Genomic DNA, 20322 nt, shown 5'->3' on the forward strand with positions numbered 1-20322 from the left:
ATTAGAGAGGACTCAGTTCTTTAGTTTGCCAACAGGATGACTAATCAGCAGGTACGTGCTGGCCAGCCATGCCAGAACATGCCAGCCTTACCACTCTGCACTAACCAGACGGTACACGTTATCTAAACATCCCATGAGGATGATCACAATACTCAGTGGTAGGTGGCGGGCTATTGAAGCAGATGTGGGAGAGAGGTTGGGAGACAAAGGAAACAAATCTCCAGGAAATTAGGCATCGTGTATTCTGCTGCTCCTTGGACAATTTGTTTTCTTTTCTAATGTGGAAAATTCACAGAATTATTATATTATGAAGTGTGAAGGTAAAGCAAGGCCAGTTCAGACATGGCATTTGGGGTAAACAGCTATCGGATGGTGGCCGATTTGATATGAATATTCCAGGTTGATTCTAGAAAAACTGCTAAATCACTCACAGTAAAGTATGATCCACCAGGACAACCTGTTAATTGCATTGCTATTTCTGTTCACATCTGCACATTCTCCAAGCTTAAGAACATCCTAATTTACAACCAATACAGGTTTTTCTTTTTTAAACAAACAAACAAAACTCTAGAACGTCTGATCAGCAATTTTTTCAATTTAGATAGCTCATTTAATATCACTACTTTTGCTGCAGCCTGTACAGCAGTTTTACCAAATGCAATTGTAGTCTAGAGACCATTTTGATGCTTTCCCCTTTTTGCTAAAAAATTTAAGTCTCTGGAAAAGAGCAGGCAGTACACTAGCAGGAAAGTACCTTCTCTTTCTTATTTTTCTTGCTGATTTCAGGAGCAGGTATGATGGCAAGTGCTAGGAATGGCTGACTAAGCCTCATTTTCTTGCTACCACTCTAATGAGGATTTTATTTTTATCCAAGATAATTGAAATAATAGTGATCCTGGTTTGTTATAGTCTTTATCTTTAGCCAACCTGTGTTTTACACTATTTGAGCTCCACCAGTTGCTTTCAATCCATCTGGGGGGTATGATTTCCAATCTAGTGATCTTTCAAGACTAGTTTCTGATTGTCCTTCCAAGAATACACATTACAAGTACCTGTTACAGGTGCACAAAGAAATATTTGTTCTTTTCTTCTGCGCCTCTCATGCTGTAGGAGACAAATCCACACATTCCTGTGCTGCTGCATAGTGACATGACAAAAGGCCTCACTTAAATTCCAAGTAATCTTCACAGTTTATGCAAAATCTAATCAATAGATGCCATATCTTGCTCTGAGACGTTCGCTACATTCTCAGCTGTAATTACACTCACAGGGATCAATTTAGCCGAATCAGACCTGGCAAAATCTGCTATAAGACCCACAGAATCCAAGCAATGCTGTAACAAATCCCAGACCACCACGCTATACTACTGATCCAAAGGCCAAATGCTATTTGAGTTACTCATTGGGGAGGTCAATACAAATCAGTTGAGAGCCAGAACAAGCTTTTGATCTAGACTTTATAATAGATAGCCTACATTTTACCTTAGCAATTTTAAACCAAACTTCACTTCAACTTTAGCTTTCCCTGAACTAGACATGCTTCACCTGGCTCAAGTTCTTTGCGTCCCTTATATTCCGGATAATTATAACCTTCTGAATGCCTCTCCAACACATGGCTGCTTTCCATTTGTCACTATCACCTCCTATTTAGAAAATGTTCTAAGTTTATATAAGAATGCACAAACCTAATAACAGGTGTTTACTGCCATAAAAGTATTGTTTAAATAAATAAATAAATAAGAGAGAATTCCTCCTTAAGAATAACCAACTCAAATACACCTTTCTTTGCTGCAGATTCAACTAGCTATAGATGGAACACCACCACAGTCAATGCAGTTGTTTAGGTTTGGATAACTGAAACACTCTTTACCTTCTGTTTTCTCCCCTTCTTCCCAAAATATCTGATCTGGTTTTCCGTAAGTGGTTAGTGAATTTTGGTTGACAAATGCAAATGGCTGGATGTTGATTCTCTGTACTGCCTATAACCCCATTAGAAACCAAAAAGCTGATCAGCAGTTCAAGCATCAACTTGATAATCCAGGAAACAAATAGCAAAACCTGTTCATCACCCTCTTTGCCCTAAGTTCACCCAAGGCACATTTCTGAACACCAAGTCTGCTGGTGGAAACACCTTTTCCAACTGGCTAGCAAGGTACTTAGTTCACTCACCATGCCTGAAAAAAATATCATCTGGACAATCAAAAACCTTAAATTTCTAAATGCAAAAGTTTTCTATTGACAATCTTAAGACTATCTCAGAGAGTTTTTAACATATTGTTTTTTAACATATCCTGAGAATTCCCTCTCTCTTCTTATTGCAATGTATTAAGTCATAAAAATACTCTTCTCTTGTTGGAGAATGGGTTTTGCCTTAATGATCAATTGAAACTCATTTATGAGAAATATACATAATCTAATGGACAGCTGTAATTCAGTTAGAATGATCAACATATGAATAACATAGCTCAGGAACATAAACAGAATAAGGTTGAGCCCTCTAAGCCTTCAATTATTCTTCATAATTTTTTCATACAAGAAATGTCATGGCCTATTAGCAGTATAACAGATGACTTTATGACAAATTCAGATAAAAACTGTGAATGGAAATAAATTTGTCAAGAGAACACACAGCTTAAACTCAGAAAACCATAGCACTGAATTTGGCACAGGTGAAGGGGGATTTAAAATGGCTTATTCAGCTATGATATAGGAAGTGAAAAATATAGGGCGATATTAATGGTTGCTTTAAGTAGGTGTCACTATTCTTTCATATGAATAATGCCTCTTCTACTCAGCATCTCTTCTCCCTGCTATAGATAGGTCATATATTTACAGTTCTTTTAGAAATTAGGAAACTAGAGACTGAATCCTCTTCTTGTGCAATAGTTTCATTGCTGCTTCTGCTTATCACCTTGGACATGTTTCTTTCTGTCAAACAGCAGAGTCACTGTGCTATTGAATGAATCAGGCCAGCGAAACAGCTGTGACTGCATTAACGCAAAGGTATTTATGGAAACAAAATGCACAGTAAAAATATGCATTCATTTTCCGAGCAGGGCTCATTAATCAGTGGCATTCTTCTAATACAATGATTTACAATATGCAGTGTAATTTAAATTTAGTTTAGCTGTAGTCTCAACAAGCAGTCAATTAGGACAGTTTGGAGTGGGGGCAAATGTGATTCTTGCCAAGAGGGAGGATTTTTTAATTTTCTGTTTTATATAAGCCTGATCCAAGTGGAGAGCCTCCAACTGACTGCTGTGGCCTCCGTCTCATACCTCTTGCCTTTATTATGTAACTTCTGTTTTTATTCCTTCTGTTTTTTCTGGCTTTTCTTCTTTGCCTTTGCCTTACAAACTTGCTCCTTTCTCATTGTTACATTCTTTTTCTGCCCTGTTTCTTTTCCTCCTACAAACAAAACCAATGATATTTATCTTCTTGTGGATTACTGCATACCCTTACAATGTACCAAACACGTAGCTCTAAAACAATTGAGCAGATTAAAAAATGACAAGCCATTCCCATGCACATTCACCTACCCACATTGTTTGCTTTTCTCTCCATCATCTTTCCCAAAATGACATTCCAAAAATTTGCTTCAATTTTCATTACATTTCAGATCAGAAGGGATCATCATATCATTTGCTGCAACAGTCACCCAAGCAAATGTAAATCAAATTAAGCATTACTGTCTCTAGAACAAGTCACACCAAGCTGGTCCAAACTTCTTCAATGGCATAATATGGATCACATAGCCCGTACCTGAATTGTCTCCAGGTTATCCCAGTAGGAAAACCAGGCCTACTACTCTCTGCTAACTTGATCTGAAAGGCTGCTTACTCCAAAACCACACATGATGATCAGATTTTAAGTACATGATCAGAGATATCACGCAGGAATATAAGAAAAAGATTCTCTGATCACTAGAAGACAATAGCCCCTCTTATCTAACATTCTTCTTCAGTTTGGAGTTATCTGTGGACTGGGAGGAAAAAGTCTTCCTGATGCTATAGGAGATCAACAGAAACCTCTGAATAACAAGATCATGCAGAAGGCTAGTGATCAGCATAAGATACAATACTGCTATGAGCATTTGCACCTCTGTGTATATATCTTAATCCTGCAAGAGAGTCTTTTTGGACAGAAGAACGTACAAGCAGGTACTGAATACACCAAATACGAAATGCTGGCAGCTGTGTGCCAATGAAAACAGAAGTAAGGAATTTTACAGTCCATTTACAGTCAAAGATTTTGCTCACAGTAAATCATTAGCAATATCCTTCTAAGTGTCACTGCTCACCCAGTTGCTTCAATGTTCTTAATATCTCTTTTCTTATCAAACTGCCACTTCCGGTAGCATGGCTTCAGGAAACTGTATCCCACATTAACCACAAAAAGCTGTTGTTTTACTTGACAGTAATTACTACTCCCAAGAATCTATATTCTTATAGATCCACACAGGCAGTTATTTTCTACTAATTATTATATTTTCAGTAATCCCAGTTACAGATTATCTTTTCTTGATTTCCGTAGGACAATTTGTTCCTTACATTGTACCTTCTGATTTGATGAAATGTTAATAATTCATCCTGTTAGCTTTTCTGTGATACATTGTACATGGTCATGAGTACATCAGCTCCTCCCTAGCAACTTTTGAACTTGTTTGCCAGTTGCAGCCTCAGTAGACAAAAGGAGAGCGAGAGCATCTAAAAAATATTTAAGTCCTTACACATCGTGTGAAAATAAGACTTTGGTAGAGTGTCATAAGCAAGTGAAAAGTTCGGATGCTCAACTGTACTAGATACCAATTAATTCACATGGGAGATACCAAGAAGTAGGCTTCATTAGTTTTGATGTTCACAAAATTAGTTGCTTTTATCTCTGGCTAAAGTACCCACACTGCCATTCTGTTGCCTAAGCACCTAAGTTCAAATTTCATTCAAAATTACTTTTTAATGCTCTTCAGTAAATTATTATTTCTGGTTATGTTCATTGCATTAATTTGTTCAAAACGCAGTGCCAACCTTTGTTTTGGGAAAAGCCTTCTCTCTCCACACATCCAATAATTTCCAAAATTGTTTATTTTGACCTGAAACACTGTATTTATAGTCAGGACTCAAAGGTGTGTTTTGCTTTTTTGTTTCAGTTTTACTCTTATGCCAAACTGCTATTTAAGTAAGTCTCAATCCAAATCATTGAGTAACAAGAAGCATCCTGAATTCCTGTGAAAAAGAGGCTTTTGTCACAGGCTATTTTAAGTATTTTTAAAGCCTCAAAAAACTTGTTTGAGAATTCATCCGTTGACGTAATGTACTTGAAACTCTTTTACTGTGTTGGTTGAAAAGTTGCTCTCCGAAAGGCTTAACACGCTACTTCTCATGATTTGGGCATTTAGCTGGATGCGTTATTAACGCTTGAACACGGCGGAGGGCGGTTTAAGAAACAGGAGAGGATGCCTTTAGCAGAGCCTCCGTAGAAACTACCAACCCCGCTCAGCCAGCACTACTCTCCCCAGCTTTCTACCCTCGGCACGGTGAGGACGGCGGGGAGGGCCCTTCGCCCGCAGGGCGCCCCGAGGGCCCGGCCTCGCCCACCCTCATCGCCGGCGGCTCCCCCCCGGCCGCCGGCTCGGACGCTAGCGAGCACGGATCGCCGACGGGACAGCCAGCCAGCCAGACCCCCGAGCGGGCACACGGACACCCCCGCACCCTCCCTGCTTCCCGCTCTCGTTTTCTTCACCGAGGCGGAAGATCCTGGCTCCGCACAACCCCCCGCCCCACACCGACGGGCCACCGCCCCACAGCGGCCGCCCACTCCCCGCCGCCTTGTCCGCCTCCGCTCCCCTCTCGACCGCTCAGGGCCCGAGCCCCTTTCCTTGCGAGCAGGGGACAGGACGGGACGGGAGGGGAGGGGACAGCTCCCTCCCGGGTCGGGGGGCGGCGGCAACCGCTGACGAGGGGCTCAAACCGGCCGCCACGACGCAGCCCCTCAGTGACAGAGGTGGCCCCACCCCCTCCCAGCGCGCGCGCCGGCCCGTCCCAGCCCGTCCGCGCGGCCGAACCCTCGCGAGAGGCCACCGCTCGCTCCCGCGTTGCCACGTTCAAAGGCGCCGGCGGCGGGGAGCGTGTCGGACACGCGCACCCGGCACACCGCCGCCCCACCGCCAATCGGAGCCGAGAGGCGCACCGCCTCGTTCCCGTGGGCGCTCCACGATTGGCTGGCGCCGGGCGGGACGGGCCTCGGTGCGGTCGGTGCTGCGCCGCTGTGGCCGCAGGGCGCTCCCGCACGCGGGGCTCAGGTGGCGGCGGCGGTTCCTGACTCGTTCTCGCTGCGGCCCCGCCGGCTCCGCCCCGCCCCCGCCGCGCGCGCAGCCGCCGCCCCTCGCTGCCTGACAGGAGGTGCCATGGCCTCACGCAAGAGCTCTAGAGGCGCCGGCGGCAGCCCCAGCCCCGGCTCCAAGAGAGGTGAGCGGCGGCGCCGCGGGAGCGGGACCGCAGCCTGAGGGGGAAGGGGCGGGGGCTCCCGCGGCCCCGCGAGGGGCAGCCCGCCGGGGCGGAGCGGGGCTTACCGCTGCTTACCGCTGCGGGGCGGCGGCCGGAGCCCCGGAGCTGGGGGAGGGGAAGGGGCCGATGCCGGCCCTCACCGCGGCGCGGGGGGAAGCCCCCGGGCGAAGCGAGGGGGTGCTGCGCCTTCCTCTCCGCCTGCGCCTCCCGGCGGGCTGAGGTGCAGCCTCCCCCGCCCTCTCCCTCCCCTTCTGCCGGCCCTCGGCCGCGCGGCGTGGGCCTGCGGGGGCCGCGCTCCTCTGGCGCCGCGGGAGCTGGGGGTAGGGGGGATCAGGGTGAGGTGGCCGAGGTCTGTCCCTCGCGTTTCCGTCGTTCCTCCTTCACGTGGAGGAGAAAATCGCGTGGCCGGGCCTAGGCGGTGGGGACGCCCCTCGAAAGCTCCCCAAAAGGGTTAGGGTGAGCGATGGACAGGTCGTCTGCCCGGAGCGGGTCTCGGCATCCGTAGTTATCCCGGGAAAGTGCCCTCGGATCTTTTCCTCCAGAAGCGGGGGTGGAGCCGGGATGCCCAATATGTGATGCTGATTGATTATTCATGTGTTGGAACTTGGATGTTGGAATATCTCCTTAGGCATACCTGTTTAACAACACTGGTCTGAACTTATTAGATTTATTGTAGGTGTAGCATCTAACCTGATGGTTTATATAAATATAGAGGCATGGAGGAATGGTATTGGAAAAATGCAAGCAGAAGGTTTTTTGAGACAGCTATCCCTATCCCCACTCCCCTAATAAAGAACGCCTTAGCAAATCTGACTTCATAAACTACTACATATGGACAATTTAGGTAGGGGAAGCTTTATATGCACTAGCATTTTTAAGCATAGCAGAACATGCTTGAAAGAGAAAAAAGGTATATACTTCTGGAGTCACTATACAACCATGCACACTGCACTAAAGAAAGGAAGTGCTCTTGTCAGAGATCTGAATGTTTGCTCGTTGCAACTTCTTTGGTTTTGAGTTTGACATGCACAGAGCTCCAGGGATGAAATGTGGTGACGACACTGAAATAATATCTGTTGTTCCTCTTTGAATACAGCAATAATATGGAGAACAGTGTTAATTAAAGGATGGACTGCATAGGGTTAGTTTACCTATTGCAAGATGAATTGAGAGAAAAAGATTTCAAATATCCTTATGCATAAAAGAGTTTAGAGATGATATTACAATGTTCATAGAAGTGGTTTTGGTTTTTTTTTCCTTTTCCTTTTTTAAATCTTTTCAATTGCTGGCCTATGCTATAGAGTCTATACTACACTTTTTGGTTGGACTGGAGGTACTCTGATCATCACCCAGTGTTAAGCATGCTAAATACAGATTTTCAATGATAATGCTTTAAGAACATGCATCCCCAGTATAATTTTGAATACTAACCATGGTTCTGTTAATATTTTAAATATCACTTTAAAGGTTTGTCAAGATTTGAGAATGTCACATCAGCCAGTAAGCCTTCCACAGTAGTGGGATGTGAAAATGAGATAAGGAAATAATTTTGAGACGGCTAGTAATTGAGACTGAAATATGGGAACCTCAAGTTGAGGCAGTTCTTGATAATATTGTATTCGCTTTCACAGCAGTTCATGGGAGAGGACATGGCTTCTTGCCAAGGTATTGCTCATAGCTCTGAAACCACTGAAGTTGACAGCGCATCTAAAAATCTGTGCGCTGAAGACAATGCCTGCATCTGAATGTAGTAATCTGCTTTTAGGTTTCTGCATCAGAAAATATTGATAGCAATCTTACAAATAGATGCAGTCTGAAATAGTTTTAACTGTAGTGTTTATATAGGTGTTTTCGGATTCATTGAAATGTCAGAAGCAGAACTAAATATTTTTTAGAAATAGAACTCTACTTTTTAGTTTCAAAAGTCATACACTAGAAGCGGTCAAATCAGTCCTAATGGAAAAAAAAATCTTTTTATTTAAGCTTTGTACTGCTACTGATGGACACTTCTTTGAAAGTGACATTTACAGAATTGTATGAATATGCCAATGATTTTATTTGGAGTACAGAAGCGAAAATCAGATCAAAACTTGACAGTTTGGGGATACTTGAAGAGGGAAACATGTGTTTGTTATTATCTTTACTGGAAATTTTGGCTTCTTGTCGCTAGCCTACAGAATCCATTGTAAAAACTCTGGCCTCTCAAAAGGAAGAAAATCAATTTTAAACAGCTAGATGAAGTAATAGATACTTGCTGGAATATTACTTAAAGCTTCGTTAGATGAGGTACAGTTTTGGTACAAGAACAAATGTGTGTCACCTGGTCATGAATTAACTCCCTCAAATTTCATGAGATGGGAAATTTGGAAACATCTTGGGCATTAGCAGGTCGTTGTGGAGAAGCCTTTCAGTAAGAGTGAGGATCAGCAGCCCAGCTACTTTTGAAATACAGATGGCTGAAAAAACATGAATTACTTTGTAAGCTATGCTTACTTGTAGAAATAAGAGTACTGAAGATAGGGCATCTATCATCATGTTGCTATGTGGGTGTCTCTTGTTTTATAGTACGTAAGCAAGGACTTACTTAAATGTAATTCTCACTGATCGTATAGTTGTGCAATAACTGCTGTCTGTTTTCTTTGTATTTCTAACTACAAGTGGGAGAGTAGTTCTCCAGTAAGCTAGGCACTATACAAAAACCACATTTCTGACACAAGGCGCACCATCTGTATCTACAGACAACTGCATTTTATATCTAAAAAAAAAAAACAATTCCTACCTCTGCTAGTTCTGATGCTCTGTTGTTGTCACACAGATTGAAGTCAAAGAACTCTACTGTTGCTTTGATAAATTTTCTTTAATCTCCATAGTAATGATTGAGATTATCTTCTAACATCCCCAACTTTTCTCTGCAAAATCCCAGAAGATGTTTGATTCCTCTTTTTCCTGTTTTAACCATGTAGTTTCCTTATATATCCAAATGCAAATGTGTTGCCAAGATTTTAAATCCTTTTACTCATCTTTTGGACCTTCTAAGGTGCCTTAATCTAATTCTTTCATTAATGTCTGGTTTTTCAGCTTTCTTCGTATTTGGGATCTTTTTGTATGCATTCAAGTTGACCTGATGTCCTTATCCAAATGCAATTTTGTGCTAATATTAATTCTTTTTTAGTTAACAGTATCACTTCTAGAAACATAGTTGTGCCTGCTAATTTACATGAACTTTTACATTTTATCTCATCGCTATTGTAAAGACTACTTTATAGTGTACTTTCTCTGGGTGAGGCTCTCCATTAGCTTTTTAATTTACCTAATGAGTAGAGAAAGTTCATCAGCTAAATGGGTCACTTTTTCCTGCTGAAGCTCTTTTGTTGGCTCTTGGGAACATTGAACTTCACATCACTGCTTCCAATGTTTTAAGTGCGGTGGCCCGTGCCTTCTCTGGTCTCTCTCGGCTACCCCACAGTGCTGTGGTATAACATCTCCTTTTCTTACACGACAGATTCTATGTAAATATGATGCTTCCATTTATCTAAAAATTCTGTCTCTAATTTCTGACCTGAACTATTGGCAGTGTGCTTGCTTTATGCTTTTGATTTTACAATTGTGTAGTTTATCATCGGATTTCTTGTGTTACAATCTATCTATTATTTCCTTCTTCACTTTAATTGTAATCCTTAGGAAGAAGAGTATTAAGGAATTGGAGGTCATAAGTGAGATGTGAATTTGGGATGCTCTGTGGGGCTTAACAAATGTTTTGATTGGTTTGTCCGAGTCTAACTCCTAGTGATTACTGAACTAGTACAAATTCTGATTAATTCAGTTAGTGCGCTGCTCAGTGCTTTGATTTGGCTATTTAAACTCAACGTTAGAATGTTTTCTTGTAACATTTTTGGTATTCAGGAGTATACAATGGAGAGTTATTACTCTGTTAGGGTTGCGATATGACTGTTGCAGACAAATCAGAAATTCTGTGTCTCACAGATGGAATCTTTATATACTGTTTTAGAAATGTTGCAGTGATTTCTTCACCAAGCTTATCCCTATTGCCTAATTTAGTTGCTTACAACTAGTCAAAGATCTTGAATTTTACCATTAGTGCCAGATACTACTATTTTTTAAACTCTTTGGCACAGATTGGTAAAAAACATGTCTCTGTATTTGGAGCAAGATGGATTTAACCAGGAAAGTTGATTATGACTTGTGAGACTAATCCTAGATCTCTGAATTTGAATGGTATTTGTGTACCTGGTATCCAAAGCTAACTATAGCTTTCAAAGTATGAATTGCTCATGTCAGTGACAAAGTATCTAAATAACAACTGTGTATGTGTGTGTGTATGTTTCTTCCCTAATTCTTCAGGAAACCCTAAAACGTGCTAATACAAATAGCAAAACCAGGAAAATGTAGACAGCCACCTCTTTGTGATTCATCTGTCTGCTCTGTGTCTTCTTCAGGGTGGCCTGTCTGGAAAACATTTTAACATATTGTAAAATGATCTGCCAAATTAAATAATGGAAGCAACAGTAATGATCCAAACATCTGTAATTTACATGGTATGTTGCAGCAGTGCCATCAGTGAAATTACTGGTTTTGCTGGGGTTTCCCCCCCCTCCCCTTTTTTTTCTTTTTTTTTTCTTTTCTTTTTTTAAATGTCCTATACAAAACTTGAAGCAGTAACTCTTCAAACAAGTCGGTTTTCTTATCTCTGATTAAATGAATGTGATGTAAATAACACTCTTAAAATTGTTAATACAGGTATTCCTCTGTATATATGAACATATTTGCATTGGAATAGTGAGTCCTGGATATATTCTTCATGCGTCTAGAACTGGAGTTATGAGCTCTAAATCCTAAAAAGGCAACCCTGTCATCTCTTAGGTCTATCTGTATGAAACTTTCTATATGCCGATAGCTATTGAAAGGTATAGTAACTGACTGCCAAGGTCACTCTGTGATGAAAAATGATCAATTTGAACACAGTATCTACTTTTATGATTTGTTTTTCCATATTGCCTGATATTTGGATTTTTTCCCTTTGCTTTTTCTCAAGAAAGTATTATTTCGGGTTTTAAGATTTATACCTAAGTGTAGCAGGATTAACATAAAAAGAGAGCCTGATACTTTCCCTCTGTCAGTGCTTTTTCTCCTTAAGAATTGTGGAGCACTGGGAGATTCCTCTCCCCACTTCCAGAGATGCTGCCACATGATAAAGACATCAAGGAAAGTTCTGCCCTTTTTGATCCAGTGTGGGCTGAAATCTGGGGCCTGCTCTGTGTTGTCTAATGTATTTTACCTGTATGCAGGAAGACATTGTGGGCTAAAAGATACGGTGCTTCAAATATGGAGGAGCCTTGCACTTGACATCTGTAAGGATGTCTGCGTCATATACTTTTTGAGCATTTTGGTAAGAGTTTAAATGGTATGTAAGAGAGGTAACCTTTTCAATAGTCTTTTGGAGATAGAGCTTGTTTAAATGCTAAGTGGAGAACCTCAAGTATCACTAATAATCTCAGCGAGACAGAAAGTTGGAGTATATTTTCTCAGATTTTGGCAATTACTCTGAGAATGCACCTGAAAATTCCCCATCAGAGGTAGTAGCTAGTCTGGGTTCAGACTCCAGGGATGTATATCATATTGAGCGATTAAGGAGTTAAATCTTTTTACAGTTCAATTTTATAGGTCTGCAGTCAGCTTAATCTAGTCTGAGGTTACTCTGCAGTCTTCCTGTACCTGAATTAGTAGCTGTGCAGGTGCTAGGTGAACCACACCAGGGAACTGATAAGCTAAAGCTGACTCTTTTCTTTTTTTCCCCAGGCTAGCTCAGTACACAGCTTTATGGAAAGCCGTTTGGGTAGAAGGGAAGAAATGACAATGAGTGGCTGGGCATCAGGGGAGGGTGAAGTTGCATCTAGAGGTTTGTATTAGATTATGTCCTCACAGAAGGTGAATGCTTTGGTTGGATATGCTAATGTAATGGCTGGATATTTAAGGGCTTCAGTAAAGACAACAAAATTTACTAGCAGTAAAAGGCATGTGTGTTAAGATTATTTCTAATTACAGAGTGCGTAAAGAGGTAAGATTTCAATATTGCTGTTTCTTTAAACTGAAAACCCCTTTACTGATCACCTGTACAAAAAGAAAAAAAGTTCTTTTTCAGCTGGACCTTTCTGAATCACTTTGAAACATGTAAAAAGTGTTCCTATGCTAATTCTCACATTGAATTCTTCATTGTAGAGAACTTGAGCAGTGAAGTTCTGGTTTACTCCAAGGGATTCTTTCCTGATGAAGATCACAAACTGGTAATCTGCGTGATAGCCTGCAGCAATCGTCCTAACTGCATCCTACGGGCTAGCTCTTTGCATGGAAGAGTTTTGAGCTATGCTTTGAAGTGGAAATCATAACTCTATTATGTGTCTTTAAACACACTGGAAATTAAGTATGCAGTTAAACATACATTGAGTTTGAACAGACTGTAGTATGTGTGGTTCAGCTTTGCTAGAACTTTTTAAATGAAACAAACTTTAGTCTCTCCTTCGTATGCAGTTGCACTATTAATATGCATGTACTTACCCAGTGTAAAATGCTACCAAGTTGTTTGTTTGAAGACTTTATAAAATATTTAATAGCTAGAGGTTTTATAAATACTGAGTAGTGATTTTCTTGTTTTACAATTTTGTTTCCTGAGGTTCTGCTTAAATGATAATCGATGATTAATTACTAATGTAGCATATCTCTCTTTCTTGCTTTTTACACTAGTGTTTTTTAAGGTGGTTTTGTAGTATTATTAAAGAAAGCTCAGATAACAGTTTGCAACTGTGGAACTATTTCTTTCCATAGCAACTGGAAGACGCAGCCGTATCTTTTGTAGCAAGAGAGTTGTGAAAAGAGCAATACTTTTGCAACTGAGATCTCCTAACAACATATTTTAAAAACTGTTTATATATCCAAGACTATGTAATGACTGTAGGTATGAGACACCTACAAACTCTTTTGATCTCTGTAGGAATTGCAGCTGCATAGAACCTCTATGAGCTAGCACCTAATTAAATTGACTTAGTATCAGACTTGAAACTTTAATAACTTTTAGGCATTAAATAAAGGATTTTTAAAAGTTCTTTTTTCCATGAGCAGAAACCTGTGAATAGCAGAGTTGTAGGTATTTGCATGGCAACTTTTATTTGCTTCTATCTGAAACTCCTTCAAACCATGAGAAAAATTGACAGAACTGAAACTACATCATCTGTTTTCTTTCCTTTGTGGCTTAATTTGGACTTGTTGCTAAAACAAATTGATGTGACCCACATTACAGGATAGGAAAATGGAACACGGAAAAAATACCCTAAAATTAATGCCAGCATGCTATATGCAGAGATGAGGGTTTTCAAGCTTATGTTACAGAAGCTTTTTTAAAGGTCACTACCAGCAGAATTTGCATGTTCTGGGCTTAAATATTTCTTGTATTTCCTCTCCACATTTACCTTTCCTGAACTCTGCTCTGGCCTCAATACAACCAAATATTTAATTAACCTAGTAATTATGTAGGACTATTGGCTACAATAAATCGTTCAAATACAAAGTATGTGGGTTGTATAATTTTAAACCTTTTTATTTCCAAATGTTCTATGGGAGAAAGGTGGTTAATCAAAATAGCAGCTATTAAAGATCTTTAAGTCATCTGCACAGTTAGAATTGGAATTAATTTTGTCTCATCAGTGTTATAGCTGATATAAATATGTTGATCCTGTAGCAGGAGACAAACTAAAATTTCTTTATAAGCTTGTAGTCTTTACCTTGAATTTCTTGGCTTGATGTTTAAGATGTCAAAGTTAGAATTTTGGAGGGTGGCTTGAAAGAGGGGAGAGAGTAGAAAGGGTACGAAAACTATGCTTGAGTCAAGTAAGCTTACAAGAGGCAAGTTCTACATTCTGTTTTGGACATTAATTCTATTTTGTGTTTGTATACACATAAAAACAAAACTCGAGGAAATGACTAAAGTGTTTCTGAAAAATACAAGAATGTAGGAAGGCTTACTTTTCTATACAAATCTATTTAGATTAGGTAAATGGATAACAGAAAATATTTTTGTTCTGTCTTTACAGGACTTTCATTTTTTTCCTGAAGTGCTAACTCTCTAAGCCTGTTGTTGTATTATCTTTAAGTTTGTGGAGAAAATTTAAAAAAAAAAAAAAGTAATCCAAACTATTCAGATAGTATGTGATGAACGCATTAAATGCTGCTTTAAATATATTTCTGTTGATTGTCAGTATTCATTATAAAACTCTTTGAAGTTGTAAGCAGTGTCATTATTAGTCGTTTAAGCTGTGTGCACATCTGTGTGTATTTTTTCCTTGTAATAAATCCTAACTGAAGAACTATTCAAAAAAATGTTCATCTGAATAACCAAAAGAAAAACCCAAAACATGGCTTGGGCAAAATTTGAGTAGATTTTGAAAGTGATCATCTTTCTAGCACGTTTAGAAAGGAAGCAGGTGCAGATTTAGGATTTTCTCTTATTAACATGTATCTCTGTATTCATTTTTACCTCCTTTGCCTTCAAAGTTATGCTTAGATAAACAGAACTCCGGAGCAAAGCTGTTAACAGCAGCTCTTATGGTGGCAAACAGCTGGTCTCTCCAAACCTCATTGAAAAGTGCAGAGCTAGCGCTGCAAGTAGAATTCACTATTGTGCTGTATTTAGATAAAGTGCCTTTGACAAGTCTTAAGAAACTGTGCAACCTCCTAGGACAGAATTTCTCGTAAAGTTTCTTTTTGTCTTCAATTTGTGACTGTTTTTCTCTTAGAGAGAAAAACTTCTGTTCCTTTAAAAAAACCAAAACAACAAAGCTAGTCATTCTTGCGTTGTTTCTTTTATGAGTAGATTTCGTCTGAATAAATTTTCTGATTTTTGTTGTGTATGTATGTCTTAGAAGAATCATTTAAATGGAAAGCCATCAGGATTTGTTCACTGTTTATAGTCAGAATAAATGTAACTACATAAGAATAATAATTAAAAAAAAAAGTGGGAATGAGGCTTGACATCAGTTGGACAGATGATAATCTTAGTATTGTTTTGTGTTGGATTTTTTTCTGAAGAATAGTTAATTCTCATTTCTTAGTAACAAATCACTTTAGCTTGCAACTAAAAAACTCTTCTAGGCATTGTGGTGCTTCCTGTAAACCAGGAAAGGTATCTGTAGGCTTAAAAGTACTTTGAACTATAACAGCTTATATTCAGAAATGGGCTGACTTTTTAAAAGTATTGACCATGTCTCTTTATAAACTGAATATAAAAAAGAAAGGAAAAAACCTACCTATATCTATTTTACTTGAAGCATATTTTCAGATAATAGGATTGCTTACCTGATTCTGTGTAGAACAGGGCAAGAAAGAGTGGTTTCTTACTTCTGTCCAATATTTTTGTAATTGAAGCTCTCACCTAGGATAAGGGAGAAAAAGATTTAATTCATTTTCTTCTTGAAGAAGAAAAAGTTTGGTTGACTTTCAGTGTTGCAGCTGCTGTTTATGGGGTATACTTGAACAGGAGTGAGAGTGTATATTTTAAATTCTTGTTGTTGAAACTGTTCCAATCCAATGTGAAACAGATTCAGCCTGCTGAGAGTGAGCGTGACGATAGGCCAGTTATGTCCAGAGTCCCCTTTCCTACCTAGAAAGGAGGGGAAAAACTGGGCTTTAGTCTCCGTTCTGTGGAGCTCCTCTCTTACAGATTGCTGTTGTGGCCAGTTAAGATTTGACTGTGCACGAATAAACAGCTTTGTCCTGAGGGACTGAAATGGCTTTGTTCTTATACTCTTGGGTACACTTAAAAATGTGTTTTAGACCTCCAAAGAAATTCAAACACTGTTCCCCAGTGTGGAGGAGAGACTGAATCTCTGGTCTTTCACATCCTGATTAAGTGCTGAATTCCAGGAGATGGTTCAGTGGAATTGCTTCATCTGTTGAAGGGAGGAGCTTCCTTTCACTAGGGAAGTTCAGCAGGGCGCTTATGATCCTAGGGATTTTTTACATATTTCATGATGCATCTCTCTCCCCCTCCTCCCCCCCCTCCAGCCGGCCACCCTCAGCAGCTCCATGATCAGCCTGCTTAGCTGTTGAATCCTGAATTTATGACTTTGCTCTTGTTTTCAGTATTTATGTTCTTCTTTGATTGTTTGTATAGTAGGATACTTCACTATAAGAAATCTTGTAGGGATTGAAAATTAAGGGCCTTAAAGGTTTATGTGAGGATTGATTATATGTGGAATAATCAGACAAGAGAGTAAAAATCTGTGAAGGGGCAGCAGGAGAGCCAAAATTGCCTTTCATTTGGCTATTTTATTATTTCAACTTTAAGTTCTGGTCTTTGTGTTTTCTTTGAACCTACAGCTCATTCTTTTCCATCCATTTGCCTGTTCCTCTCTAGTAAGTTGCTGATTTAGTTTATTAGTCCTTTGATAATGTGCACAGGTATCTTTACAACTGTGTAGACTAGATTATATGAAATGCAGAGTAGAGATCTAGTTTTTAATGAGGAAAAATAGTTTTAAAAGCCACTTTTTTCCCCTAATTTCCATTAAGCTTGCAGTGCTGAAGAAGATTGCTTAGATACCAAAAGGAAGAATCAATTTTGTATCATGAAGAATTTATATTGAATTCATTAAAAGTAAACCTTTACCTTAAACTTCAGATCTTATCTCTAAAGACCCTGCTGTCATGATTGTTTGTAAAACAAACAAAAATTTCTGAGTATGGATATTTGTGAAAATTTGAGCATGGAATATTTTATAAGTGATACCATAAGTATTTCAGTAAAAATCTCTGTTCTATCTGTAAAGTAAACAGAGAGAAAACAGTAACCCTTACAAAAGAAACAGATTTTGTAAAAGCACATCAAAAGCTCAGATTTGTCCATTAAAAGTGTATTATTCCACCCTTCCTACACTGAATGAAAATTAAAGATGAAAATCTGTTTTACCTCAGGATAGCACTTGCAATCATTATGGTGTGTGGACTTCTCAGAATGGAACAGTTCAACACACATGCTTATTGAGTCTAGTTTTTGAAGTACATATCACAAAAAGTGTATGTGTGTATATATATACACACATATATGACCTGTCTCACAGTAGTGATGGCAGGGGGGGAAGCTCATATTTTAATAACGGGGAAAATAGTATCAACAGAGAATGCTGTAAACTTCCCTTTAGTAGATATTTTACTCAAAACACTAGTTACTGACCCCACCCAAAAAACCCTTGTGTAAAAACTGTTTAAAATAATTAACTGCAATTTTATTACTGAGAATGGCTTGCAACAGTTGTTTTATCGTTAATCATATTGGAGAAGGTAATTTGGCAAAAATGTCAAGCGGTAGTACATACTCATACAAAAGAGGTCATTTTCTGTCTTTGCACTGCTACTAGCTGAGCTCTATTGCTGGTAGGATAGTTCTATTGTAATCTATTTTAATTTTTTACTTCTCTCCCATATCTGTTTTTTATCACTCTGAATTTTGTTTTTAAAACAAGCTTGTTCTAAAGTCAGCCTATGGTCTAGCTGATTGATAATTTTTACTTCTGAAATGCTATTTTTCGATATTTCTCTGAGGTTAGTGTTTTGTTTTCCCTTTAGCTGTGTTTTTCTAATTTCTAGTCACTGCCTGCTGGTGTGCACCATTCTCTTCATGTGATAATCCAAAATTGCTTCTGTATTACTTCCTAATGCACCTTTGTGGGAAATAATTATACACATCACAAAAGCTTAGCTTGATGCTTTGAAGCCTGCCTTTATTTTTGTGTTCATAGTTGACTTTTTTTTTCCTTTAAGCTTCTTTGCTTGCACTTTGGTAGTGATCTACAGGTGAAATTAATGCTGCTAGTCTTGATTGTCAGTTATGCTTTTCTAAAATTAACTAAAATAGCATGGAGTGCATAGTTGTAGCAAAACTAATTTGAAAATAGTTTTTAAGTTTGAAACAGTTATTTTTCTTCACCTCACCTTCAAGGAGGCTACAGCTAAAACAACGGAACTCTTCAGACTCACCAAAAGGAAGAGGGACCAAAAGGAAGAGGGACCAAAAGGAAGAGGGACCAAAAGGAAGAGGGACCAAAAGGAAGAGGGACCAAAGTGTTAGTGAAGCAATCTCAGTTGCTTCAAAAAAGAACCAACAGACAAACCTGTAGTCACAGCATTTCAACACAGTAGAATCAGACCTCACAAGAAGTCTGCGCTGCTGACTTAGCTATCCCAATATTGAATTGTATTTTAAATATATATCTATTCAATTTAACCTTTGTCTTTCACAAAACTAACCAAAATTATGTTGTCTGATATTTTGAACTATAGCATTCAGAGAGATACATGTGTAAGCTGTATTTTTCAAGATGTGTGTTAATGTATGTTGTTCATGGGGTGTATGATCAGTTTTGTGGCCTTTTGGTCCCTCTTCCTTTTGGTCCCTCTTCCTTTTGGTCCCTCTTCCTTTTGGTCCCTCTTCCTTTTGGTCCCTCTTCCTTTTGGTGAGTCTGAAGAGTTTGTTTTAGCTGTAGCCTCCCCTTTCAGGGAGGAAGATGTTTGTCATTTCTTGGGAATACATGTTCTTGCAATCAATTGATTTTTTAAAGGGCACAAGATAAAGCTGTGGGTACTTGGTTAAAGGTCAACATATGTGTGTTAGTTCAGATTGGGAGTGTACATTTCAAATTAATTTCTTGAGTGTCTCCACTCATTTTGCTTTTATTCGTTGTGCTGTTGTCCCTGAATATACTTACTTAGGTTTGAATGAAATGAAACAGAAAGATATGCTGCAACTGCTTATAGGCATTCAGCCAGGTAAGATCTAGTTTGGAGCAATCCCCCCAAAATACATATAATATGGACTTCAGGTTCTCAGCATCAGCTGTACGCTCTATGAATCCACTTGTAGTGAGATCCGGTATCTGCAAATGCAGGTGCAGCCAAAGTAAAGTTGCAACAAATTGCCTAATCTAATGCCTGTCAAAACAATATAAGTTTTATATGCAATAGACTACATATAATTTCACGTACAATTATTTCCCTTAATAAGCTGTTGATTTCTCTGTATATTTGGTGTCTTTTACCCTTTGTTTAAATTTTTCGCTTGTCTTGCTCTAAATCGCTTGTGCACCACGTAAGTTGCTGAAATGTACTGGTCAGGGGGTCTTTCTTAAAGCATCTGTTCTGTTTGATGTATTTAAGTGGCTTTAAAAATAGTTAAAAGAAATACTAGTTATAGAATCATCTGCATGTAGTTTCTTTACATCCATCTGAAAAGTCTTAAACTCAGTTGGGTGTTATTTCTCACTTTTTTCTCCCTTGAGCTATTGGGAAGTGCATTTGGGAATTAGTTGCTGGATGTTAAAACCACAGGAGGTATATGTTGTTTTTCAAAGTAGCTGTAACATTCTACTGTTCACTCCGTCTACCTGATGGCTATGTTATTTAAAGAAGCGTGGGGGAGGAAGGGCAGAGTGCTAGATCCTAAAGTTTTTATTAGGGTTGCTGTTAATGAGACATGAGTTTCTTTCTGTCTTCCTCCCACCCAAAAGGAGCTTGCTTTTGTTTGAAATGCTGTGGGAAAATACTAGTTCGCTGAAACTGAAGGTGTAAATAAGTTGAATAGTGTATTAGTGGTTTGGGTTTTTTTTCCTCCTTTTCTGGCCCTTAAGAAGAAGGGAGTATGTTGATCATTAATCATTTGTGTTATCTTTAAATAGTACAGGTAGCGTGACTATTGTCAGAATTTAAAGGAGGGGTGAGTGAAATGAGCTAGTGTTAGCCCTTTCTGGAAAGGGAGGGC

The 20322-nt window shown here is 39.3% G+C and overlaps 1 protein-coding gene across 2 annotated transcripts in view; it reads left to right on the forward strand.

Moving 5' to 3' along the window:
* The first annotated feature begins 6210 nt into the window (after positions 1-6210).
* ASPH (aspartate beta-hydroxylase) overlaps positions 6211-20322 on the forward strand; it is a 118222-nt gene continuing 104110 nt past the window's right edge. The window contains exon 1 of one of the 2 annotated variants that reach the window (XM_075141786.1): positions 6211-6464. In XM_075141786.1, coding sequence (XP_074997887.1) covers positions 6404-6464 — 61 coding nt within the window. In that variant the 5' untranslated portion in view covers positions 6211-6403. The remainder of the gene's footprint in view (positions 6465-20322) is intronic. The other variant, XM_075141785.1, reaches the window with a different exon arrangement.

This window comes from Calonectris borealis, chromosome 2 (genome assembly GCF_964195595.1).
Source record: "Calonectris borealis chromosome 2, bCalBor7.hap1.2, whole genome shotgun sequence".
Classification (NCBI taxonomy): domain Eukaryota; kingdom Metazoa; phylum Chordata; class Aves; order Procellariiformes; family Procellariidae; genus Calonectris; species Calonectris borealis.